Genomic DNA, 27832 nt, shown 5'->3' with positions numbered 1-27832 from the left:
CAAAAAATCAAACGTCTTGTTTAAAAAGTATGTAAATGTGTAAAGTAGATACAAAAGGACTATATTTATGTGGGATTTATTAAACAAATGGTCACATGTCTAATCATTCTGAAAATAGACTACTGTATACTATTCTTGGAAATATTTGAGGAAATTCATCAAAAAAGCCTTTAGCTGTTTTGTCATACTCATTTATCAAAAGTGAGGGACTGTGTCAGGGAAATACATCATTTCCTGAGTGAAAAAAAAGTGTGAAACGGTTTTAAGAAAACAGGTTTGTAAAGAAATTCAACAACATTTGAACAATTTAGAGGAAATTTATTTTTGGTTTGCTCATGTCACTTTCAGCATTGCATGAACTATGCTTTTCCTTCTGTGTAACCTGCTCTAAAGAGTTTAAACAATTGTACATGAAGTTTTGAAGGGTCCCCGAAAGTGAGGAACTTTTTTTCAGAGAGAAAAGTAACTATATTAAATATTTTTATTTTTTTTGTCAAATGACAACAGTTTTTTTACGGCTTACAGTAAAAATATGAACTTTCAAAACAGCATATAATACAAAAAGAAAGTTTAGTAAAACTATGATTGTATTACAAATCATATAAATAGACTTTACTTCCTCATTCATCCAGCTAAGAGAAGTGAACTATTTCCAATCAGGTTTTCTCACCTGTATCCTATTATAAGCGTATTCACATGCTCACGGCTAAAAGAAGCAATTAACTGCCATTCATCTCTGAGGAATGTCTGACACCATGAATATAATGGTTCGAGTCACTTTACCGAATGTCCAAAAGCATTTTTAAGCTTACATAATAATGTAAACACAGGCAGTCTTATGCTGAAAATGTATTTTCGTCATACTGTAAAGCCAGAAATCTCTTCTTCAATACCAGTACAAATCCTTATTGATTTCTGAGACAGGCACACCTGAAAAACACAAAATAATACAAATAATCTATCCACATAAACAAACAGAGTAAACAAATGCACTAATTCTTAGCAAATGTTGCGTCATCAAACTACGCCTTTGTTATTGTAAAGAGGTTAGCGACCCCTAGTGGAGAAAAATTCTATACTGTGGCTTTAAAGTGTAAGTTGCAGGTTAACCACCACAGCCAATTAATGTGTAAATTAAAGTGCTCTATATGTATATATTTAATTATTTCTGTCTTAAAATGCGTTAAAATAACATTTATTAGGGTTTCTTCAAACGTAGCGTGTTTTTCAGTTACTGGGTGATGACGTCACAAGAGGAACTCGCAACCCATACTCTGCTAGATTCCTACTGTATTATGGCTATTTGGAGAACGACTGAGGATGTGGGAAACCATCAAATTCTTTATGGACCACAGCCCTACAATTTTTAACTGGTCAGGCGTGAGAGAGGGGAGCCATGGCACTCAAAGAGTTATTAATGCTTGGTGTGAGGAGAATGAGTGGAGGGTTAGCCAGGTGTCCCGGTGAGTAACGTTAGCTACGTTAGAGCAAGTCTAGCCTGGTGCAAACTTAACCCGGATAATATAACAGAACAAGCAAGTCTTTTCAAAATATTGCCGTCATGTAGAATAGCAAGGAGGGACAACGACTGAAGACATTATTTACTTACAGTAACGTTAAGTCAGTCCAAATCAGAGCTGCACGTTAGAGATGCACGTCAGGCGCAATCGCTAGTCTCATCGACGCCTCAAACGTCATGTAATACCCTTCCTCAGTCCACGCGTTATCAATTTCTCACGATTTAATTAGCGATGTTTATTGTCAGAAAAGAAAAAGAGAGATCGATGTCCCCATCACTGTGTGTGTGTGTGGGCTATCAGCAGTGGAGAGTGTGTGCTGCCGTGAGGTGAACGCGTTTAGTTTAGTGGAGCAGCTCGACCCGCGACCGGTGTAGCAGTCGATTCTGTTCCCTACCGGAATTCCTGTTCCCCCTGAACGAGCCGTGTCTGCTGACAGCGCATGCGTCAAAGCATTAATAAAACTTAATAAACCTTAATAAATATTACATTGAAATCTGTAATAACGTTTTAAATTTGAAAATAAATAATTTGGATTGAATTGACAGATGGGGGAAAACTCGCTTAGCTAATAAAAAATAAAAACAATAAAAAACGCTTATATTTCGGGAAAAAATACAATCCTTTTTTAACCTTTGGCTTCCCGTACATCCATTTGCTTCTTGCTCGTATTCAGTTCTAATGGTACGCATGGTAACTCGGCAACTACGCATGATTTGTAGTATGATTGCATTAAGGGAACAGGAATTCCGATAGGGAACATAATCGACTGCTACACCGGCTGATCTGACGTGCCTGAACCCGTTTGTTTTGCGAATAGCTTATTCTCATTTCAGGCAGGATCACGGTCCCCTTGAAGTCAGCACACACGAGTATGTTAACAGTTGAGTTATTTTATCCATAATTTTTTTATCAAATAAAACATACAACCAACTTGTCTGTAGTTATGTAAGGCATCTATAGCTATGACTATGCCGGTAACTCTACTAGTGAGTTCCTCTTGTGACGTCACGCTCCATCTAGTGGAAGGGAGCGGGAGCGGTTAAAACCACTGTTAAAAGTGCCAACTTTTCATATTATATTCAGCATTTTGGTATAAAAAACAATGGTGGGCAGTTCTTATCTTTATGTTTAATAAACACATTGCATTATCTTCGTGAAAAATTTAACCTGCAACTTACACTTTAAGCTGCATCCGAATATGCATAAATCCCTACTAGCGGTTTCTTTACAAAGGGACATCGCCAACTACTGGCCTGGCATACATAATACAACAGTAATATTGTTAGCCTCATAGCATAATTGCCTAAGTAATTTTTTATTTAATTATTTCTTAGGCAATTATGCTATGAGGCTAACGATATATAGAACATACTTTTCTAACAGTCATGAAATTAGAAAAAGTAATTATTTAAAAAAGCTAACGTTACTCAGAGATTGAGAAGTGACAATCACATTTAAAGCAACTACATTTTTCATCAATATATATCAGTTTCAACCCGTTCACGGACCCGTGAAAACGACGAAAAATGCTGTATTATGTATGGCAGGCCAGTAGTTGGCGATGCCACTCTGTAAAGAAACACTATGCACCTATTGACTGAACACAATACAAATGTGCATGACATCACCGTTTTCGCAAATACGCATTTTTGTAGTTTACACAGATGATGACTGAATAGTTTTAAATTTGCACAACTCTAATGGGTCATTTACACTACAATTTTCAACTAAAAACTGAAACATTTTTGTGCATTTTGGCCATACATTTACACGATATCAGCGTTTTGGGTCCTGAAAACACAAACTTTTGAAAACGGTTTTCAAAGTCCAAGTTTTTGAAAACGATACAGTTATCGTTTAAGCGTAAACTACAAAAACACAAATTTGTGAAAACGGTGACGTCATGCCAACCTGATCTCACGGCAATTCTTAACAATTGAACGAGGTGGCTAATTCGTACGAATTAGTACGATTTTTGCTAAATCGTACATATTTTACAAATTGCCCAATTCGTATGAATTCATACGAATGACCTACCCCTGACCCCGCCCCTAAACCTACCCATCACGTTGGTTTAGATAAATCGTACAAATTCGTACGAGTGATGTCGTACGAATTCATACGAATTAGCCAACTTTTTATCACTCGTACGAATTCGTACGAATTGGTCGTGAGATAGTGTTGATCATGCACATGCCTGTAGGTGTTCAGTATATAGGTGTTTAGTGTTTCTTTACAAAGTTATAGCGCCAACTACTGGCCTGGCATACATACAACATTTTTAGTCGCTTTCACTGATCCGTGTGAACAAGGATCTTTATTTTACTTTATTGTTTATTTTTACAGGGACAATGCATGCTTAAGAGTAATTGCACAATGACAGCACATGGATTTAAAAACAAATAATGAAGTGCACAGATAAATAATTAACAGTACTGCAAAAATCCATTAAAAAAGAAATCAATATTTCGTGCCTATGTAGGCAGGCGGCAGGCCTATTTATTAATTTTTGGTGAGTAGCCATTTAACACATAATGTACATTTAGCATCGCATTATCACAAAACAAACCCCTTCAGGGTTATAAAGGGTGACCTAATCACCTGTATTGGTTTATTTTGTGATCATAGAACGGCACACTGTTATCCCTTACTTAACGACGTATACCCTTGCATTAGATGCATCTGTGAACGAACAGTTAGCAATGGCATAAGTTGCAGTACCTGAATCTAGGCCGATCCTGCTTCCAGACACATCTTTAAAGGCCGTCCCAGAATTCCACTCTGGTCTGGTCTCTGATTTTGAGAAGGGCGAGATCATGTTGCCCCCTGTTGGGCGATCCATTTGTAACAGATTCAGGTAAGAGCTGGCGCTGCCCTCAACAGCCATGGGCGGTTGGTAGAGTACTTGAGGCAGTTCAAAGCCTGTGCTCTGTCTGGGTGGACAGGGCCAGAGGGAGGATGAGGATGATAGTCCTGAGGGATTCACGATAACTCCCTGGGATGGAGATGTGGCGTCCATGGATGTCAATTGGGTCAACTTTGAGGAGCCAGAAGAGTGTGTGTACTTAGATGTTATACCAGGAAAAGCCCATGGTGATGGTGATGATAGGCGGGCATCTGGGATAGGAAAAGCATATATTTAGATGATTGATTGAGATAGATAGATAGATATAGATAGATTTACTGCCATTAACACACCAGATTTGGGAGTCCTATTGCTTTCCTTGGCTTTAGTGCTGAGGTCTTTTGGTGTGGTGGCTTTGTTCAGGGCACGGAAGAAGTGCTCATCCACGGCAGTGTTGATATCACCTTGATAGTATGTAAACAGCTGAGGAGAATCTTTACACTCCTCTGAGTGCTCTAACAGTCTGCCCTCCATCATCCTGACTTAGGGATACAATATTTATTATTTTACAAAATGGTTTCATTTGTGTCCCTTATGTACATATGTGGAGTACTTAACATTGAAACAAATCTAGCATTTTGTCTTTATTCTAATTTATTAATCATAAAAAGAATGAAGTTGTGCATCAACCCTATTGTATTTCCCCTTTTAAAGCAATTTACTGTCCCATACATTAAAATAAATAAATGGTTAACACTGTAATAACACCAATCTTTCAAAAATAAACTCTCCACTTAAAATCTTACGACGTCAACCATGTTACAATGATTTTGTATAGGAAAATGAAGTGGATATTAATGGATGTAAATATCAGCATTTAAGTGATAATGTGTAATTCTTCATTGTGCACAACGCTTGTACTGTTAAATGAAACTGTAAATCTGTCGACCCTGGTGCCTTTCTAAAGGCATGAATTTGATCCAATATTACGGTTTGAAAGTTTGGGGTCAATACGATTTTTTTTTATAATCATCAAAAGTGATGGTAAAAACATTTACAATGTTTCTTTTACAAACAACTTTCTATTCATCAAAATTCCTGAAAAACAATGTATCATGTTTTGCACAAAAATAAAACCATGATCGCACAACTGATTTCAACATTGATAACAAGAAATGTTTTGTGAGCTCCAAATCAGCATATTAGAATGAATTCTGAAGGATCAAGTGACACTGAAGACTGGAGTGATGATGCTGAAAATTCAGCTTTGCCAGAATAAATAGAATTTTAAATTATATTAAAATCAAAATATTATTTTAAATTGTACTATTTCATATGACAATTTTTACAATGACTTTAATTAAATAAATGTGAGCCTTCTTTCAACAACATAAAAAAAATCGACCAACCCCAAACTTTTGAAAAGTAGTGTATATTAAAATGTATGAATGTAGCTTGAGACGGCAAAGTACAGTTTATTAATATGTTAACATTACTTATTTGATAGAAATCTGGACAGTGCAACAAAATAGTTGAGGAAAAACAAACGAAATTACCTATTTCATATAAATAATCTCTTATTCAGACTAGTTATAAACAGAGAACAGCAAAAGATTTAAAAAAGACAAAGATGAAACCCACATTTCTAAATAGGTAAGCACTCCTTCCTCAAACTGAAACAGGACTTCAACAGCATTCAGAAAAAAATCAAATCCTCGAAACATTCAACACGCTGCTTACCGAACTGAATCCAGCGCACATCCAGCCACCGATCGCACTAAAACAAAACCAATGTGATACTTTGTGCGGGAGGTTGTGCGCTGAGAAATGTGCCCGAGCGAGTTGAACAAGGTCATCTCAAACAGATAACATCACAGCTGTCATTACGCTTACACGGAATTACACTGGGCTTGTTTTTTTTTTTGTTCCTATAAACCAAAAACTTTTTCTGTGGCAAAGTTTATAAGAAACGTCTTTTTCACGAAAGCAAGAAACAATGAAGAGGTCACAAAATGTGTTTTTACTATAAAACTATTAACAGAAGTTAAAAATGATTCAGACAGTGACGCACATTTGCATGAAGGAAAGTGATAATCACACAAATGATTATTTGCAGTTACATTTCCATCATTGTCCCACAAATTTTGAAATGGTGAAATGCACTGGCATGTCGTGGAAACCACTGTATATTGGTGTTGAGATGTTTGAGCAAGAGACATTAAACAAGTTCTGTTTTCTCTCCACATCTACGCATCTTCATCATCACTTCCTGCTAAACTGCTATCGGTCGACAGCATTCCTCCTTCCTCCTTGTCCTCCTCCTCATCTTTCCCCTCCTGTGGTTTTGCGGCGCTTTCGTTTGTACCCTCCTCCTGTCGAGTCGGTTCTGCCGCTTCTTGTGTGCTGGAATTCTGTGGTTCTGCTGCTTTTGAAGGGTCCGCTTTAGATCCGTCACCCAGGAAAGAGGACCAGCTTTTCAGTCTCTCTTCTCGTTCTCGTGAGGTTTCCTCAACCTGTGTGACCAGAGCCAAAAAGTGAGGCAAAAAAGCAGAAGAAAATAGAACCGATTTGAACACTTAAGTTTTCAAATAATGTTATTTCACTAAACATTTATTTTCTCAAGTAACAATTTTTTTTTATTCATATTTCATTTTAAATGTAAAGTTTTAGTATTTTTGTTGTGTATGTTATTTTTATTAGATTGTATTTTTTATGTCTATATAGTTTTTAATAACTTTTATTTCAGTTTTAAACTAAATGACACTTAACTTTATTCATTTTTTTATCATTTATTTTATTTCATTTCAAGAAACACATTTTTCTTTTAAATGGTTTTAGTTTTTAGTCAATTATACTGACCCTGAAACTGACTCTTTTAACTTTCTTAATATAGATCTCTATACATCTAATTGTGCATGTGATTACAAAATAAAAAATGTTTGTGTTGGTTTAGTCCAAGTAATAACTTTCCTTTTCTGATGACATCATGTAGGCCGTGCAGACTGTAATGTTAATTAACAGCCAAATAGCTATTTAGAGACTGTTTTAGCAAACCCACATTCGGTTTTGTATGCAATGCCCACTTCTCGTGATTCAGCAAATTCCTGAATCAGATCGAGGAAGTAAACTCTGTAGCAAATTAAAATTCTTCATAACTTAAAACAGGCTGAGTATTTTACCTGGTAGTCAGTTACACCGTCCCACGGCTGTGCTGATAGTTTCCTCCCTCCAAACCAGCGTCCATTCAGAGCCGCCTGACACATGTCCGCCTCGTCCGGTTCCTTAAAAGCCACGGATGCCACTCCATCAGGGTGCCTCTGTTTCCAATGGAAGAAAGCAAAGAGTTGAGCATAAGAAATAGCAAAAAAAAGTTGTGTAAACATAATTAAGTTATCATAATAATTGTGGACAGAAGTAAAAAAGGACTTACGTCAAAGATAATGACCTTCTTCACTATCCCGAATTTCTCACATTCTGTCCGCAGATCATCTCTGTACTCATTCAGAACCAAAGGATCCTCCTGCATGACACATATGGTGCAGCTCTTCAACACATTTTTTAGTTAAATGTTTGGACACATTTGATAACATTTATATTCTTCATTATCTTAAAAAATATTGTTTGATCTAAAGGCTTAAAAGGTTGAAATGGGCTTTTTAAAATACACGTGAACCCTTTTCAAATGTTTAAAAAGCATCCCAGGATGCACTTTATGAGGTTTGTTGAAGTTTTAAATGTCCAGAGTGTGCAGAGCTGGAATCTAGTACACTCTTGAAGAAGCTACAATTTAACATGGTTTAACATTTGCAGTCAATTCCTATTAATCTTACTTCATATGCTTTGATCGCTTGCTATTATTTAAAAAAAATGTGAAAATAGTAGTAATAATAAAGAGTGATTAGGAGTTTCTAAATGATTAAAGGACAACTCCGGTCAATTTTAACATTGAGCTCATTTTTTTGTACATTTGGAGTGCTGTCAATACAGAGAACAACGACAAAAATCGGTGTTGCCTACACCGAGTTATTCTATTTTTAAAATTTGCACCCTGTTGACTTCAATGGGGCAAGTACTAAACCTGCTTTTAGGCTCTTAACATCCTTGATGTGTCAAAGATCCACTCGTGTTCACTCAGAAGGAATCACTCACAATGGCTGTGCACTTGTAATGACACATCAAGGATGTTAAGAGGCTAAAAGCAGGTTTAGTACTTGCCCCATTGAAGTCAACAGGGTGCAAATTTTAAAAAGAGGATAACACGGTGTAGGCAACACCGATTTTTGTCATTGTTCTCTGTATTGACAGCACTCCAAATTGACAAAAAAATGAGCTCAATGTTAAAATTGACCGGAGTTCTCCTTTAATGGGGTCGTATACACTACTGCTCAAAAGTTTGGGGTTGGTAAGTTTGCTCTTGCTCACCAAGGCTGCATTTATTTGATAAAATACAGTAAAACAGTAGTAGTGAAATAATATTACAATTTAAAATAACTTACTTAAAAAAATGTTAATTAATTTAAAATGTAATTTATTCCCGTGATGGAAAAGCTGCATTTTCAGCACCATTACAGAAATGACATTGATTTGAAATACAAAATTAACAATGTAAAAGTATTCACTGAGACTTTTAATCAGTTTAATCGCTGAATAAAGGTATCCATTTCTTTAAAAAAAATCTTACTGATGCCAAACTTTTGAATGGTAGCTAGTTAAATTAGCCATAATTGAGGCCTATATTATTTATAGCTGAATCAAAAACATAGTTTTAGTTCAATCTTAGTATCAATCTCATTTCTTAAACACAATTAAAAGATGTAGAAAGAATGAGGATCCTAGATTTACGGATCCACACCTTCATTCCTGCTCTTCTCTGAGCCTTTACGCTGCACCTACTTCAGGAATGCAGACAAACCTGCCTTGAGCTCTGACGCAGAGACGTTTCACGGGTACAGAGAAACTCAACAATGCAGTAGCTCTAAACTGTTCCTGACCAAAAGCATTTCTGTAATTAACTTTCCACATCTTGAATACCAGTGCAAGGCTAAACACATTCTGTGCTGTAAAAAGAAAATTCTGTAGATCTGGTTTCAGCTGCAGCAAAAGACATTTTACAAATGCTCTTTTCCATGCAGATGTCACTCAATGTAAAGTGTTGCCAACAAAATGGTCTATTCAAAAACATCTACAATATGTTCAAGTGTTTCTTCTGGGTGTGTCGGTATGTTCTGAGATTGACTCTTACCTCAAAGTCACTGGGATGAAACATGTTTTGAATGATGAGAACTTTTTCATGCCTTTTGCGAGCGTCCATGGCCTTCTCCGGCCTCCAGTCCAGCTGCCTGATAATCATAAATGACAAGTGTCAGTCGTGTCTACAGCAACACAACAAATATTATGCTGATTAAGCAGAGCATTGTTGCACTATGTGTCAGAATTGACTACATAGAGCCACACAGGATTCAGCTAGAAAAAGTTTGTACTTTTGTTGCATCTGGAGCTTTTTGCGGTACTCTTTGTTCTTTTTCTTCTTCTTGTTGGCGTCATATTGCCCTTTGAGCTCGAATCGCGCTGCCTCCACGTGCAGTCGGTAGCCCCGAATCTCAGACTCATCCAAGAGCCGCTCGGCGAGAGCCACAGACTCTTTCTGCAGGGAATAATCAAATTAAAATGTTTGTCTACAAATTATATAAACAACACACATGTAAAGCATGTTAAACCGTTTTAAAACTAAAACTATTCAAAATAGTATTTGCTCATTGAAATCAAGCTGAGATCAAATTAAATATAAATATTAGATGAAAAACTTAATCTAACAACTTAATCTAACAACTAACTAAAGTAATATAGGTCGAAGATGAAATGCTAAAAATCACAACAACTACAAATAAAAATACATACATACATACATACATACACACACACACACACACACACACACACACACACATATATATAATTAAAGCCAAATCGAAAGAGTAAAAAAAAAACTAATAAAAATGACAAAAGCACATAACAGAATTGCTTAAACTAAAATCTAATAAATAAAAACTGAAATTATACAAATAAAGACTAATTCAAAATTATAATAAATACTATAAATAATAATAAAATAACACTGCACGTCAAACGTGTATGTGTTTTTAGATGAAATATATATAGAATATTTACATGCACATGATCATAATGTTATAATGCCCAACCTTCAAGTAGCAGCAAAGTCCATCTCCTTTTTGGTTCCCATCCTTGTCCCTGTAGAGCTTGATTTTATATTCTTCTGTGACAGGATCACGCATGATAATTCCACATTTGGACATAATCTCCACAAACTCATCAGGAGTTATGTCTAGAGGAAGACCTAGCAGAAAGACACATGCACTGAAAAACACTTCATGAACGGAATAGTTGATTATCAGTTCTTATTTAAACCAACCAACTGATTTAAAAAGTAGATATGGCCACTAGAGGGAGTCATACCAGTATTTACAACATGATATTTAGCTATATTAAAAACATGTAGTAATCTAATCTAATCTAATCTAATAATGAGGACATTATTTACCTGTCACATAAACATTTGTGTTTTTGTCCTTTTCAACTTCAAACCAGCCTGTAAAATACAATACATATTTGTTAATATAGTTAGAAGAATACAAAACATTTATGTCAAGTCACCTTGTTTTATATAGAGCTTTATACAATACAGATTGTGTCAAAGCAGCTTAACAGTGATAACAGAAAAATAATGCATTTCGGCTGATCAGCTGAAGTAAATTCAGTGTTGACATTGTAAAGATCATCAATTATTAAATTAGTTAATCTATAAAGCAGTTATTAGGTAAATGATTATAAATATCATCTAACCTGGGTCTGCTTTTCTTTTCTCTCCTTTCTGAGCGCCTTCCTTAGTTTTGTCCTGGTCCGAGCTCTCCTCCGTCTTCTTGGGCTCCTCTGGTTCGGCGGGAGGGGCCGCAGCAGACGGATCAGGGGCCCCTTCCTCGTTGAATCCATAGTTTGCTTGATATGCTGCGATGAAATCATCATTTATCTATAAAGAAAGCAAATAACATGAACTTTAATGCAGAACTTACAGCGAATCAGCTCTGATCGGGTTATTAAAGGGATAGTTCACTTTTAAATAAAATTTTGGTATGTTTTAGCTTACCTCAAGGGCATCCAAGATGTAGGTGTCTTTTTTTTCCGCAGTAGTTTCAATTTTGATATTTTTAGGTCAAACCGTTCTTGTCTGTCAGTCGTATAATGCAGGTCTATGGTCACTGTCTCAAAGAGCATGCACAGAGTCCAAATTAAAACAATTCCCCGTCGTCCAAATTAAACAATTCCCCATCGTAAGTACACATTGATGGCCTAAGACACGAAACGAGCGGTTTGTGTGAGAAAACGAACAGTATTTATATCGTTACCTCTTGAACACAACCACGTCCAAGTGATCTGAGGGCGCGGGCGGGTATAGATATATACACTAGATGACGCCTTGGCTACGGTTTCGTTCCAATGAACCGCTCGTTTCGTGTCTTAGGCCATCAATGTGTACTTACGATGGGGAATTGTTTAATTTGGACGACGGGGAATTGTTTTAATTTGGACTCTGTGCATGCTCTTTGAGACAGTGACCATAGACCTGCATTATACGACTGACAGACAAGAACGGTTTGACCTAAAAATATAAAAATTTAAACTACTGCGGAAAAAAAGACACCTACATCTTGGATGCCCTTGAGGTAAGCTAAAACATACCAAAATTTTATTTCAAAGTGAACTATCCCTTTAAAACAGACATTGTGTAACTGTAGTATTTTGTTTGGTAATGGGAGACCTTTGGAAACCATGCTCTCTTTTCATGGTCCCAGTCGTACGCAGTGCCGTCTTCTGGGTCGACGTATGTGAATGGATCATCTCCACCCTCTTTCTTCTGTTCATACAGCTGCTGCAAACGGAGCTGCTCGTGGAACTCTTTATTACCATCCGAGTCCCCGCTCATCTACAGAAACAAAGACAAGATGGAGATATTTCACTGAAGTGTGCCATTTGGGACAGGGCCATACTGATGGGTTCATATGAGGATTGCTTTGAACTTAAAAAAAACGGACAAAATGCACAAAAGTTCACTATGTTTTCCCTTCTAAAGAGATGCATTTTGTAGATTCACCAGGTCATCCTAAAGTTTTTAACTTGCTGTAACTCAGTAAATTTTTAGAAATAGGTCAGTTTTTAGTTGATGGATGAAACAAAACTTCACTAAACAATGCACTTTGCTACTTTTACTGTAGAAATTATAGTAAAAATGATTAATGTAATCGCTCAAGCAGTGACTTTCAAACACCGGAATAAACTAAAACAGCTTGTAAACAATGTACATCAGGAAATCTATTCAATGACCATAACTCGTTAGTTAACAAGAAAGAAGAGAGAGAAAAAAAAACTCTAGAGTAGGGTTGCGCGATATGCTCCATTTTCATATCGTCCTATCGTCAGCCTGTGAGATCGGCGATACACGATATTATCGTGAGGGGGGCGGGGCTTACTTATTTGATTATTAACTTGCTTATTTACTCATCAATTTGCTTGTTTTATTACTTCGTTTTAAATGAGAATCTTTTTCTATTTTGCTAGCAAAGGTGGAGTGTTTATTAATAGGCTAAATCAGGTTATTTCCTGGTATAGTGAGGTAAAAAAAAAGATCCTAATCATTCTTGTATCTGACCATTCTTGTATATTTCAACATGTCAGCGGGAAATTTACGGACACACATTATCCTCTCATGCCGTTACAGATCTGCAGTATTTTGACTGTAGGCTGCTTCTGCACGAGATCATGAAAACACGTTTTAATTTATTGGGTCAAGAAAGAGTCGGAGTCTGCGATATGTCCTCCTCTGTCTGGATGCACTTCACTTATGCGCACCGCACTTCAATAAGCCCAAATAACGCGGGTTTTAAATGCCGGGAGAAATCAGAGGCAAAAATCTAAAAGTCGATCGGTACTTACTTATTACTTGACTCTGATAAAGGAAAATGGGTTAATCCGTTTACATGACCACATGCATTGTCAGTTTATTCAGCATAATCGAGTTAATAACGTGCATGTAAACGCGCTCATTCCCTGAAAGTGAAAGCAGAAACGGACTGCGCTTTCGCTGCATTAACGGCGCGTTCTCTCAGAGACGACGGTGGATATAACGGTAGGCTACAGCATCTTAATTTACTGGCTTAATATTTCTCTTGTGGACTTACATTATTGACAGTGAAAAAAATAGAAGAATATTTCTTGTTAAACAAGTTTGAAGTTGCTTGTGATTTTCACAGGCAGAGTTCCACAGATGCTTCGTGTAACCTACTAAAGACTGTATTAGGCCTAGGCGGCCTATATACTTTTATTGATATTATTATTATAATTAATATTTTGTAATTGTACTGTTTTTAGTGTTTTTACTGTCATTAAATATTTTGTTAATGAAAATATTTTCATTAAATATTTTGTCAATTATCGTATTGATATCGTCAAAGGCATCTGCCATCGGCGATATCTCTGTCTATCGTCGATACACGATACTATCGTCTATCGGCACAACCCTACTCTAGAGGGGAGTATTTTAATAAATATCTGCTTTAGATTACATATTGATTATTTTTTACTTAACCTGTTCATTCATTTTTACATATTTATCATTCATCATTTAATTTATTAATGTAGGTTATTTTTAATTATTATTATTATTTTTAAATAGGCCTAAATCTGTCATGAAAATAAGTTAGGCTATTACTACCATTGTTTAAATCACCAACAAATTGTAGAAACATAATTCTGTTATTAAAAAGTTGATATAAAAGAAATGCCTTACGTGTAATTTTAATGTTTTTACAACTCTGTATTTTTTGAGTGTTGGTTATTAAATACATTTGATGTATCACTTGATTATTATTAAAACTTTATTTTCATTTTTGGTGTCGGTTTTCAGACATGTGCATCCTGAATTTTCATGTCGGTGCATCACTCCTATAGCAGCTAAATGTATTTACACAGGAATTTATAAATGTATTTTACAGTTCATTGCTAAACAATGTGATTTATGTGCATACTACCTAGTTTTATGAATGTAATTTAATCTGCATATCAACCTGACAAATTACATAAAAGAAACTTAAGTAGTATAATAAAATAAATAGATACCGAAATCAATGCAGGTTAGCCCTTTCCCCCCGTTGTTTTAGTGTGCCAGCCTATGACTTTTACTGTCCCCCTTTGGCCATCCCATTAAAATGTCCTGGAGGCGCCACTGTCCACTTCTCCATCTGGCCGCTTCTTCTCCATCCTCGAGCCCCTCGCATTGATTACTCTAATCGAAACCGTTTAACGGAGGCACAAAGTGGACGTGAGGCGAACCGTAGCGTTGCCAGAGACTAGTAGATTCATGATTTATTATCGAATGCCGGATTCGCTGTGGTACAATGAGCAGGCAATAATATCAAATAATAATTTTTTTTGTAGATAATATTAAATAAATACAGGGCAGCGGGCCAAACTAGTCACCAGGCCACCGGGGATTCTCCCGGTACTCGCGATGGCCAGTCCGGGCCTGGATGAGACAGAACTAACCAACCCACATAAATCCGCTTATGCCGATCTGACGGGTGAACAACACAACTGTTCCTAGGCTTATTTAGAAAAACAGCACGGTCTACATTTAATATATGAGCCGAACAACAAAATGCACACCGCTTTAATGTTTAAATTAAGAATATATAAAAGACAACCCACCTTTTCCAATGCCGTGCCTACAAAACATAAATGTTGCACTTCCGAGGGTAACGCGCATGTCCAACACTGTACGTCTTCCGGAATGCAACTGTCGCGCTTGTGTGTAGTTCCGCCTTAAGGTTTCTCTCAGTACTAGGAAGCTTACGATTTTCATGCAAATCCATTTTTAGACTTTATTGCAGATTTATTATGGAAACTTACAGGTCATTCCACATTTTTACAAACAAATCATACATTTACATAATTTCCGTTTAAGATAAGTACAGCATATAGGATATAATTTGAGGAATCTGTTTTCAACATGTTTATTTGTTTATTTATTTTTCTGAAGAGCCAAATGTCATTTTAAAACTGAAAGTTTCTAGAAAAGCACGTGCCTTAGTACAGAGCAACAAACAAAAAACAGTCACATTTATTTGGAATAGATATCGGTGTTGAATCCATTCTTCCATGGCCTTGAAGGAAACTCAAGCCCACTTCCTGTGGCAGGAGATGCATCACGGGGAAGAGCCGACAGTCCTGCCCTGGCTCTTGGTATTACCAAACTGTTTTCATATACTAATCCTACCACAGGAAAGGTTAAGACAAGCAAATGTAAAATATTTGAACATTATAGCATCAACAATATAATCTTATTGGTAACAACATCTTACCCAGGTCAGGTCTTGTGATAGTCACCTGACGTTGGCTGGATTCTGAGGAAACCGTTGAGCTCTGAGTTGAATTAGACTTGATGGATCTCACAGATGCCATAAAGGGAAACGTATTTGGTTGATTGGGTTTGTGTTTGGGAACCACAGTTGCAGTTTGGCTCCATTCTGAAAACAATCGCAAAGTTAGTCTTTGTGCTTTCCATGATGATTAATATCGCGAGGAAGAAATTTGTGCTTTACCAGAGTATTCCTGCAGCTTGAAAGCTCCACAACATAAATGTATTCTCCATTGCTTCCGTACGTTTTCCTTCATGAGACAGTGGAACACAAAAATGAAGAATCCTGGAACAAATCACAACATAGAATATTAATAGATTGGATCGTAAAGCTGAATCTAAATGAATCTGATGTGCTCTTTCTCACCTTGAAGGGTGTTCAGTATGGAGAACAGGTAGAGGAGGAACACTTTGACAGGACCCCAAGCGAGAAAAGCCACAGACCAGGTGAGACCCAATAAAAAGGTAAGGCTCGCCACAGCTCGCAGGTCTTTCCATATCCCACTTCGGGTGCCAGCAGGTTGATTGACTTGCATATTTCGGATCTGGATCAAAACCACTAAGAAGATGGAGCCATTGCACAGTAGTATGAAGGCTATGTAGCTCACTACTGACAGGTAAAAAACCACATCATTTTGTATCCAGCAGCTGAAAAAGAAAGGCATGACAATTATTAACTTACATTTGACACTATAGTAAATTTGAAATGCTGTTCTGTTGCGATTTTCATGCTAAAAACCATCACTTACAACATTTCAGAATCATCCAGTGTCATTTGGGAATCACTGATGGTGTTCATGCCATATGCATCTCTCTTTATAGCCAGCACCATGCCACATATAAAAAGTGGAATCCCTGTGCAAAAACATGATGGTTGTTAAATGAATGAATTAAAAACATAAATCTGTCTCTGAATGTTTTAATAATCTCTCACCCCAGCCAAGCAGGCAGAATTTCAAGATGTATGAGGGCACATACACATTGAAAACTTTGACCAAAGCAAAGTACATATTCACAGCCCCCAAGCCCATCCAGGTAAAGGAAGTCAGTAAGAAATAGTGTAAGGTCACCGCCACAGCAATGCATAGGCCATAGATGCCAAAAGAAGAAATCCAGGAATTCAGTAGGAACACCAGGTTCAGTCCCAGTAATGCAATGGACAGGTTCAACAGAATTTTGGATGGGTAGTCTCTTCTTAACTTCCTGTATTAAGATGCAATGCATCCAAAGTCAATGGCAAAGAAATGTAACATGAAAAAGGACTTTTAAAATATAAAGTTTATTGTAAAACTGTTTGAATAGACATGAAAATATGGCATATCCATTGTGGCAAATATTATAGCAATGCATGTATGCTGCAATGCCATTTATTAACATAAAATATTAAAACATCTTACTCTAAGAGGGTGTATGTTAGCACTGTGATCCCAAGAAAGCATGAAGACACTCCACAGCCCATGTATGTAATAATAGTGAGGATTCTTTCATTATTTTCATCAATAGGAGTTCTGGACACGTCCTTAAAAAAATCAAAGAAAAAAAAAAATCTTGGTTTAATACATAAAATATTCAAATGCTATTTGAATCATTATTATTATTTATAAAGCCAACATATTTTATATATTTATTGTATTATTATTATTATTGTATTTATATACTATTTTTCAAACTAATAAAGTAATTGTAATTGTGTCGCACCAGCAGCACTCCAAAGTGGGTCATGTGGTCACAAAGACAGGTTGTGTAATCTTTGCTGATATTATACGTCCAGCACCCCTTTGGACTCCATCCTCCATATCCATCTAAAATAGTACATGCATAAATCCACCGACACAAATACACTTATGAGACATAGCACCTAATGTGTGAAGAATTATAATGTATTGATTCATTTAGTACACGTGACTTGCCATTCTTATTGAAATCCCAGTATACACACTGGACATTCTGGTCCTTCTGTCAAAGGTAAAGACAGTTTAATTTTTTCTGCCAGTGTTTTTTAATTGCTGGACATTTCTAAGAACTCCACTTACTTTCTTAGTTTTTAGATGGCGCAGAGTGACTGCAACATATTCTTTTAGGTTTTCAATGGGTCCTGTGGCATTAGTCACACTTGCAGACACCACATAAGTGTTCAGTTTTTTCATATCTGGGTCTTTCTGTGGCAAATTCACAAAAAGTAGCGTGTCAAAATAGTGTCACAAACAAACTGTAAAATGAACATCTGCCTCAGTAACTGACCTCACCTTTGTTCGAAAGAGAGTTGGAACACCATAAAATTGAAACTGAACACGGGGGCTGGTATTATTTACGATTGGGAATCTTTCTTGTATTTCAGAGGGAAGAGAAAGGAAGGCCACTGTACCATCAAAAGGCTCCTGATTGATATAAATCTATAGAAGAAAAACATAAGATTTGATCATTGTGTGACTTTTAAGATGTCTTACATATATTATTCATTATATTTGGTAGGAAAAAGTATAAAATAGAAATGTAGTAGCATTCAAAGCTCAATGCTTGTGATGATGATTAATATATTATTTTATACTGTATTATATTATTTTACATAACGTATTATATTATATTATGTAAAGTTGTTTTCTATTTTAAAGGAATAGTTCACTTTTAAATTAAATTTAGGTATGTTTTAGCTTACCTCAAGGGCATCCAAGATGTAGGTGTCTTTTTTTCCACAGTAGTTTCAATTTTGATATTTTAAGGTCAAACCGTTCTTGTCTGTCAGTCATATCATGCAGGTCAATGGTCACTGTCTCAAAGAGCATGCACAGAGTCCAAATTAAAACAATTCCCCATCGTCCAAATGAAACAATTCCCCATAGTAAGTACACATTGATGGCCTAAGACATGAAACGAGCGGTTTGTGTGAGAAAACGAACAGTATTTATATCGTTTATACCTCTTGTAACACAGCTACGTCCAAGTGATCTGAGGGCGCGCGCGCTTCCTACTGTGTGACGTGTGCGCAGACTGGTGCATAGATATATACACTAGATGTCGCCTTGGCTATGGCAGTTCATTGGAATGTCTTTAAGGCGACATCTAGTGTATATTTCTACGCACCAGTCTGCGTACATGTCACACACCAGGATGCGCGCGCGCCCTCAGATCACTTGGACGTGGCTGTGTATAAGAGGTAAAAACAATATAAATACAGTTAGTTTTCTCACACAAACCGGTTGTTTCGTGTCTTAGGCCATCAATGTGTACTTACGATGGGGAATTGTTTCATTTGGACGATGGGGAATTGTTTTAATTTGGACTCTGTGCATGCTCTTTGAGACAGTGACCATAGACCTGCATTATACGACTGACAGACAAGAACGGTTTGACCTTAAAATATCAAAATTGAAACTACTGCGGAAAAAAAGACACCTACATCTTGGATGCCCTTGAGGTAAGCTAAAACATACCAAAATTTTATTTCAAAGTGAACTATCCCTTTAATATATTTTAAAATGTAATGTATTCCTCTGATGGCAAAGCTGATTTTTCAGCATCATCGCTCCAGTTTTTAGTGTCTTATGATGATCCTTCAGAAATCATTCTAATATGATATTTCTTCTTATTATTAATGTTAAAAACAGTTGTGCTGCTTAATATTTTGGGGGAAAGTTCAAAAGATTTATTTAAAATTGAAATCTTTTGTAACATTATAAATGGCCTTACAGTCACTTTTGATCAATTTAATGCACTCCTGCTAAATAAAAGTATTAATTTATAAAAAAAAAATGTATACTGACCTCCAACTATTAAATGTAATTGTGCTTACCTCAGGGTTAAAGCCTTTTTTTGTGGATGAGACTCCAAAGGTGAGGTTATGGAAATTTTCTTGGTCAATATTGACCACTGATATTGCCAGGACAGAAGCTGTTAAACTGACTGAGTCTCCGTTGAGCCCTACCATCTGGTGTCCAACAGCCTCTGTGATGTTCAGAATACTACACAAAGACAGGATTTTCTGTTTAAATGGAAAGTATAAAATCTCCCAGTAAAATCCTCACATAAAACATCAGACCTAATTTAATATGTAGTTACGCACAACGCATTTCACAGCCAACCACATCAATGAAATAATTTATTATATTTGTTTTATTACTTTTACTGTAATAAAAATCAAGCAAATATATTAAATAAACATTCAATGTCACACACACACACACACTGATTTTTATAGTGTACAAACTGTATATTCTATCTTACACTATCCCCACCCCTAAACCCAACCTTTTGCTTTTCAAAAAACATCACTTAGTATGATTTATAAGCTGTTATCTTCATGGGGACCAAACAATTTTCCTATAATGGGACATTTTGTCCCTATAATGTAGAGTTTACCAGGACACACACATACACACACCTGTTGGTAAAAGGTAGCAGGTTGCTTTCAGACTCCAGGATGTCAGAGGTGATGTTGAGGATGACCCCTCCCAGCGGAGGTGTGATCACGCTAACATTAATCACATCGGCTAGTTTATTCAGTATCGTTGAGAGCTCGTACTCATCCAGATATTTGCTCCCATGTATCAAGTCCTTAATAATGATCAGAATATCTTCTGCATTGTCTAATAGGGAAAAGCATAAGGGAGTGTTTTGAAGAAATGCGCATATAACATAATATATCAGGATGATATAGAGGCTAATGTGTTAAAATAGATTTCTACACTCTTAAAATTTACTTATTGGCATTAATGGTTCCATGAAGAACCTTTAACAGCAACACAACCTTTCCATTGCACAGAAGGTTCTTTATAGTGGAAAACAATTCTATAGATTATTAAAATGTACTTCACACATTTTGGTTCTGGAAATTTTGGGAAATGGTTCTTTTAAAAATGGGGAACCCAAAATGGTTCTTCTTCTTCCTTCTATTTACTTTAACAGGAAGCTTGTGTATCTAATGTGAATTCTAAGAAGGGTTTACCATTAGTGACTGTAATGTTCTCCAGATCTGACACACTGTTGACCACAACCTGGCACTGGCCCAGGTCTGGAGACTTCCAGTGAGCATTGTTAGAGTTTGCATCCAGAAAACTAGGGAGATGGGTGAAACAGTCACATTCAATAAACATATCAAACCATGAATTATTTAATTTCATCGAATTCCTCTAATAATTAGTTCAGAGCTGCCTGACTCCAAGATACATAACATTATATAATGCTCTTCAGGATCAGGGTACCTGTCTATCTGTTTTATGGCTGTAAATAAACCTGAAACGACTGGAACATTGTTGAAATGCAAGAGATTGTTTAACCTCTGCAAATGAAATCGATCATACAAACAGTTCTGACGTTAATGATACCACCATATGGAACATACATATGTGATTAATTGGTTTACAGCAGCCCCTGTACATATTAAATCAAATGGCTTCCTCTTTTTAGAGTTGGTGATTAGGAGCACAGTGGATTTATAGACAGATCATATTCTGTAATCAAGGTTTCATTAAGCAGAAAGGCAACTATGAACTGGCAATGTTATAATGATTTAATGCAATTATTGCAATATGATCAAAGATTAAGTTGCTGTGCCTCTAGTGGCAAATGAAACCGCATTCGGTTGTTAGAGACAATGGACCCTATTTTAAAGGAACACGTCGACTTTTTGGGACTTTAGCTTATTCACCGTATCCCCCAGAGTTAGATAAGTCCATACCCTTTTCATCTCCGTGCGTGCCGTAACTCTGTCTGACGCGCACATCGCTAGCCTAGCTTAGCACAAAGACTGGAGTTAAATAGCTCCAGCTAGCATACTGCTCCCAATAAGTGACAAAACAATGTCAACATTTTCCTCTTTACATGTTGTGATTTATATAGTCACAGCGTGTACAAATAACAAGGTCACATGGGACACAGCCATCTTCTAACCGTATACAGACAGGGAACTATATTCTCAGAAGGGGAAGCACTGCTACTTCTGTGGAGTGATTTACTCCAACTCTGAGCGAACTCTCTGCTCCTCACCACAGGGCTTCTCAGGTGCTGCGAGCAAATCACTCCGCCCAAGTTATTTTGTCACTTATTGGGAGCAGTATGCTAGCTGGAGCCGTTTACCTCCAGTCTTTGTGCTAAGCTAGGCTAGCGGTGGGTGCGTCAGACAGAGTTACAGGACGCACGGAGATGAAAAGGGTATGTATGGACTTATCTAACTCTGGGGGATGCGGTGAATAAGCTAAAGTCCCAAAAAGTTGGCGTGTTCCTTTAACGATCTAAGCACATGGTCTAAAACGCACGGCGCAAGCGCACATAGGGCGTGTCCAAATCCACTTTTGCTAATTTAACAACGGGAAAAATGGTCGGTGCGCCCAGCACATGGTCTAAAAGGGTTGTCTCTATATTCTCTTAATGAGTAATGGGTGTGTTTTGGGCGTAACGTGCAAAAAACAATCAGAGTGTAATTTCCCATTCCCTTTAAAAGCCAGTTGCACTCGCGCCATGGCGGATTCGCTATTTACATGGTGTATTTTACCAATGGAAAGACTGAACGCGTCTCCAGAGCACAAACGGATTGCTCGTGCGCAAGCAGAACATCTACGGGACAAGCCGGATTCTACCATGCCTTTGTACATAATATTAATGTTTTACATTAGAAACCTTTTATTTTTATTTGGCATGTTTGTGTGCTGCTGCGGGTCCCTGTGCGTGCAATAAGCCGTGTGTAAGCACGTTGTGGACCCGCCTATAGGCGCACATTACTAACGCACACTTTAAATAACAAAAATATATTGCGCCATTGACTTTAGACCAGGTTTTTGTTGGACAATGGCACAGTCTATTTCAGTTGATAAATAGCAACATGCCAACAATGCGCCTGAACACACCTATTTTTTAGACCAGTAAGCCCATGGGCGCACAAATGGGCGCAAATGCATTTGCTATTTAAACAACGTGGCGCTGGACGTGAAAATGATAACTGCGTCAGGCAGAAACTATAGCAAAAAAACACTTGCGTTGCGCTTGGCGCTGCGTTGGGTGTATGATAGGGCCCATTGCCTCAACGGTTCCTCAAAGAACAAATTTAATGTTTTGCTTAAAGTTTCCATAATTAGTGTTCGTATAAGCAAGGAAAATAATTCTTTAAACTTCCCAGAACTTTTAAAAAATAATGTTTCATAACTAAATGGGAATGTTGGGAAAACAATATTTTTTTATATTAAAAAATGAATTTTTCTGAATTATGTTTGGTGCTGTAGTGCTGCAGAAATTATACACTTTACCATTAAGCTTCATGTTCTTTTGGGTTGGAAGCAATTTATAACATCAATTTTGTTTTAGAAAAATTGAATATTTTCAAGAGATTTACAAGAGAGGCTCTTACCATTCCCTATATGCTGTCTTTTCAGGGTTTCCTTTACAGGGGAGTGAGGTGATGCGCTGAATCCCAACTTGGGGCCATTTAAAAAGCCCCTGTCTGGTGTGATGGTTGTGTTTAGGACATGGCCCTATTTTTGGAGATGAAGAGAGTTGTACTGAGAATGAATCATGATCTGATTCCCAAATCATCAGATTTTTTTTTCTTCAGATATAGCACATACCAATATAAGAAATGACAATTTCCTGAGGTTGGGCATCCAAGCATACTGATCCACTGATGTATGGTTGCTCCAGAAGCCAGTGAATCTTTTCTTGTGTGTCTACGATGTTTGAGGAAGTTGTTACCTGAGCATGAAAGACACAGCTATGGCTGGGAACAAGCCATATCAGATAACCACATTAAATCATGTTGTACGTTCACAACAATTATTATTCACTATTGTTTACTTTTCTTCAATTGCTGTTGAGATCTTGTAATAAAGATCTCACCTTGTTTTTGAGAACTGGGGATGCAGCAAAACAAATGAACAAGATAATAGGAAATATAGTTATTTTGTGTATCTAAGAGAAAGATTTTCAATTTCCATTTGTTTGCATAGTGTATATATACTGTATATATATATATATATATATATATATATATAGAGAGAGAGAGAGAGAGAGAGAGAGAGACAGACAGATAGATATATAGATAGCATGTACCTTTCTAACCACTTTGGATGATTTTGTTTCCACACTGCAAACACAAATCAGACATGCGTGTTTAAAATAAAATCAATAGTGTGTCTTGGGATTGGATCTATTCTCTGCAATATAACAGCCAGACTGACTACCTTCGTTTTCGTGCAGGATTTGAGGAGGTCACGAGTTTGAAGTGCAACACAGATATTCCTTCACTAGAAAGAGTTTCATTAAGCTGTAATGATGATAAAAAACACAACTGAGATATGTTACCTGTTTCCAGTTTGACATGCAACACGTCTGGATAAATTCAGGTTTACTTTGTTGAGATCTTACCCAGGTTTCAATTATATTCTTAGGGTCACCAGAGCCTTTTATAGTGACATTGACGATGACATTGAAATAACTATCTATTTACGGGACAGAGACATTATTAATTATGCCACACTTCACAAGAGCAGTAATTGTAAAAAAACAAAATGATATTGTAATTCCTTACCTGATATTATTCCTTCAGGTGAAACTGTAGAAGGGCATGTAGTTGTATTTAATGTAAGGCTTGTGGAGGATAAAACTGTTGTGTCTTTAATTGTCGAGGAACTTTCTGCCAGCGTTGTTTCCATGAATGGTGTGGAGATAGTGACTGTTGAAGACATGTGGTGAAAAACAGTCAGATAATCCTGTGTGTACCTAGAATTGCATATATTACTGTTCTGTTTCTGTACAGACTTGTTTCAGTGGAGGATGAAACAACTGCTGTTGTTGTTTCCACTTGTATGGGTGTTGTGCGTATTGTTTTTGCAGTAGTCAAGATTTGAGTAGTCACAGGCATCGGCTGAGGAGTTGTGGTTGTTAGTGTTTCAGTTGTACGAGGCAAAGACGACGTCGTTGTTATTGGTGGAGTTGTGTCTGGTATGAGATCCTCTAAAGAGAGATCAGATCATTGAAAACATGCATGCCTGCACTGGTACTTGTTAGATACATCAGAAACATGCTTGACCATGGAAAATTGTTGATTTGGATGGAGATTATGCTTTATTTTCTTGGAGTACTATCTGATTTACCAATAGGGTATATGAAGATGGCATCAGGACTTGTATTTATTTCGTAGTGGTCTATTTTGTAACGCTTGGCAAGGTTCTCAGAGAGTTCATCCTGAATTTTTCCTACATCAGTACTAGGAATCACATTCAGGTGAGCCAAACACTCAAACCTATGAAGAAACACAAGAATGACATTATCAGTAGTCAGTCCGCTATAGGGCGACATTTTGCAGGTGTTTACTTTCAAAAATTTTAAAGATAATTTGTAAATGCGTGATAATTTCAATATACAAAAATAAATGTACAAAAAGCACAAATGGTATTTAGAAAACTCTTTCAGATTGTGAATATCATGAAGTAGATCAAATCCTCACTGGCTGGCTCCAGGACTTGTCGCCAACAAGTTCATGGTTCCCTCCTGAAGAGAGAAATCTCTTAGTTAGTTTGATGAGCATGCAGATTTTTATTTTGTACAGATAGTCTTAATGCTACTGACGCACCTCTGCATTTCTACTGGAAAGTGTGTGTAAGCTGTAGAAAGACAACAAGAGTACATTTAGATTCAGGCCTGAAACCTTTTGTACTGTGTTTAGAGAGATATTACAAGATCTTACCCTACTAAAGGTTGCACTAGGACTCTGTACAAATATATATATGTCCTCCTCAATTTTACCTCTCCCATTACGTGTGTCAACTTGGAGAGAGGATAATATACAAATATTATTGACATTTTGTTATGTACTAATAGCAGTAAAAATTCAATATGCGTTTTGCTGTTGCTCACCCACTGACGTGCAACTTCTCTAGCATCCTCAGTGCTTGTTTTGCTTCCGTCTTCACGAAAGATGATAAACACTAATTTTACTTCATAATAACTCCAGTCTGAAACATAGGAAATTGTGTGAGGCATAAAAAAGACCAATAAAGGTGGCATGGTGTATATACGACTGTAAATATTGAATAGGACACAATTTAGCAAACATAATTTAATTTTGTTTATATGGACATAATTGAATTACTTCAGCCAATACGTACTAGCACTTTTCATAAATAGGGAACTCTGTTGTACTCCATTACTTTTGAAAACATTAGAAGCAAAAATCCTATTTTGATAATCTGGTGCTTAACATAAAACTAACCTACTATCATAAAAAAAGTAGCGAAGAGACAAGCAAGTAATATTATTCAATTTTCTCATTTTACACAAACTGGACTGTTGTTTTCGTAATACACGAGCGTTCAACCTTGTCCCCAGAAAAACACAGAACGTTCCCCTAACGTTCCCATTTGTTCGTTTTTTTGAGAACCAAATAAGAACGTTCAAGGAACACTCTCTGTAGGTTCTCTTTTAATAACCTAAAGAGGACGTTCCCAGAACATCCCCTGCAGGTTATTATTTTATAACCTAAAGAGAATCTTCCCTGAATTTTTATTTTTTTTTAATGACCAAACGCTCCACGTTAGGGACCTCAAGGCTGTGACCTCTTCACAGATACAGGGCATCTTATCAGAGCAGACGGGCAAATAAATGACAGTTTCTTTGTTTTTACAACCAGAAAAGTAGAGTAAAAAACATAGTTTGGAAGATTAATTTTTTTGGACATTCCCATAAATTATTATTTTATTTCATTTTTTATATATATCAATATTTTTTACAGGGTACCCTATTTGTGGAAAGGGCCATATAGGTCCTATCAATAACAAATTTGGTGTGTGCATTTTTGCCTCTTTCTTACCACACTGTTGCGTAATGTCTTCTATAGGCTTGCAGTGCATGACATTGTCCCAGATTTGTTCCTCCCAACGCAGAACATCCCCATCAGTGCAGGTCAACCCTGAAATTTCCTCAGCGCTGCGTTCACGTTTCCACATCCTGAACAAACTTAAACTGCCTTTCAGTTCTTTTCCTGTTTCAATGTTCATCTCGCCATTCGAAAAATTGTGGGCCACAGCTAAAGTCAAAGTGCCACCTGCGGCCACACTATGGTAGTCAGGGTACAGAGCCGTTTCTGTAGACTGTGCCTTTAAGTCCACCTTGGATCCATCAACATAGACTTTTGGCTCAGTCATAGACTTGGACCAGGTCATGCAAACTGAATGCCAGTTATCCAAGGACACCACGGAAGATTTGGTCCAGACTCTTCCAAACATTATGATATTTAGGTCTGATCCAGAGCCCTTCATCCCTAGCTCTATGCGTGTCTTATCAGGGTGCAGGTACGTGAATGCGGTCCACTGCGCGCTGTTGATCTTCCTCTTTATGTTCACACACACACTGAGCTCTTTCAGGTCAGGGATTGTGTGTAGATTTTTCAGCAGCCAGTATTTACAGTCCTTCTGCATGAAATCCACCTTCTTCCCCCACAGACTGTCATATTTTACTGAACCTCGGGTGTAAAATGAAATTATGTAAATCATAACAAATCAACAAAACATAACAAATTGTGAATGTTAAAACATTTTGCACAACAATAATACCTCCATTCTTCAATGTTATTATACATAGAATGAGGACGATGAATAAAGCCTTAACCTGTTTATTGCGTTTTTCCATTCTCCACCTGACAAAAGGCGATAAATAAAATTACACATAAAGATAAAACAAGGAAGCAGAAAATGGTTTATTTCTAAGACAGTACAGTATCAAACTCGGTCTAAAAGAGTTTTGTCAGTATTAACCATACAAACCATTTATCATTTATTGAACATATTGCAATTAGATAGATACGTAGATATTTCAGTTACAAATATCAATTATTAAATCATTCTTGTATCTTTATGAAGACAAAACAAAATTTAAATGTAACAGAATGCAAGCAAAATGAAACGGTAGTTACTCACCACATTCAATATGTGCTAGTGTCAAATTTCCATGTAGGTAATTTCTTCATTCAAGAGAGTAACTGTACATCAACATGTATGTTGA

General features: G+C 36.8%; 2 protein-coding genes across 3 annotated transcripts; both read right to left on the bottom strand.

The window, feature by feature from the left end:
• Positions 1 to 300: 300 nt before the first annotated feature.
• LOC308684150 (uncharacterized protein) lies at positions 301 to 6138 on the bottom strand. Of its 2 annotated transcripts, none has more exons than XM_081355256.1 (4): positions 6007 to 6138; positions 4719 to 4903; positions 4242 to 4637; positions 301 to 930 (listed from the first exon to the last, which is right to left on the bottom strand). In XM_081355256.1, exons 1-4 carry the CDS (start codon positions 6087 to 6089, stop codon positions 887 to 889), a joined length of 708 nt encoding a protein of 235 aa, XP_081211382.1. In that variant the 5' UTR covers positions 6090 to 6138; the 3' UTR covers positions 301 to 886. The 2 variants fall into 2 exon arrangements, with proteins under 2 accessions (XP_081211382.1, XP_081211383.1); XM_081355257.1 differs by having other exon boundaries at positions 6106 to 6116.
• htatsf1 (HIV-1 Tat specific factor 1) lies at positions 5825 to 15267 on the bottom strand. Its single transcript, XM_081355255.1, has 10 exons — positions 15142 to 15267; positions 12200 to 12364; positions 11227 to 11410; positions 10925 to 10972; positions 10566 to 10720; positions 9846 to 10009; positions 9608 to 9704; positions 7796 to 7885; positions 7545 to 7682; positions 5825 to 6878 (listed from the first exon to the last, which is right to left on the bottom strand). The coding sequence occupies exons 2-10, from the start codon at positions 12362 to 12364 to the stop codon at positions 6612 to 6614; spliced, it is 1308 nt and encodes a 435-aa protein (XP_081211381.1). The 5' UTR covers positions 15142 to 15267; the 3' UTR covers positions 5825 to 6611.
• Positions 15268 to 27832: the final 12565 nt, after the last annotated feature.

Source organism: Scardinius erythrophthalmus, assembly GCF_964197995.2.
Source record: "Scardinius erythrophthalmus genome assembly, chromosome: 23".
Classification (NCBI taxonomy): domain Eukaryota; kingdom Metazoa; phylum Chordata; class Actinopteri; order Cypriniformes; family Leuciscidae; genus Scardinius; species Scardinius erythrophthalmus.
This window is presented reverse-complemented; position numbering and strand designations above follow the sequence as displayed.

Excerpts from the sequence above, each read along its gene's own strand:
- htatsf1 (XM_081355255.1), bottom strand. The coding sequence starts at position 12,364 with ATGAGCGGGGACTCGGATGGTAATAAAGAGTTCCACGAGCAGCTCCGT. Across the intron at positions 11,411-12,199 it reads AGAGAGCATGGTTTCCAAAG|ATAAATGATGATTTCATCGC; the intron begins GTCTCCCATTAC and ends CTTTCTTTATAG. Across the intron at positions 10,721-10,924 it reads CACAAATGTTTATGTGACAG|GTCTTCCTCTAGACATAACT; the intron begins GTAAATAATGTC and ends TCTTTCTGCTAG.
- LOC308684150 (XM_081355256.1), bottom strand. The coding sequence starts at position 6,089 with ATGTTTCGAGGATTTGATTTTTTTCTGAATGCTGTTGAAGTCCTGTTT. Across the intron at positions 4,904-6,006 it reads GTGCTTACCTATTTAGAAAT|GATGATGGAGGGCAGACTGT; the intron begins GTGGGTTTCATC and ends TCCCTAAGTCAG. Across the intron at positions 4,638-4,718 it reads CAATAGGACTCCCAAATCTG|ATGCCCGCCTATCATCACCA; the intron begins GTGTGTTAATGG and ends TTCCTATCCCAG.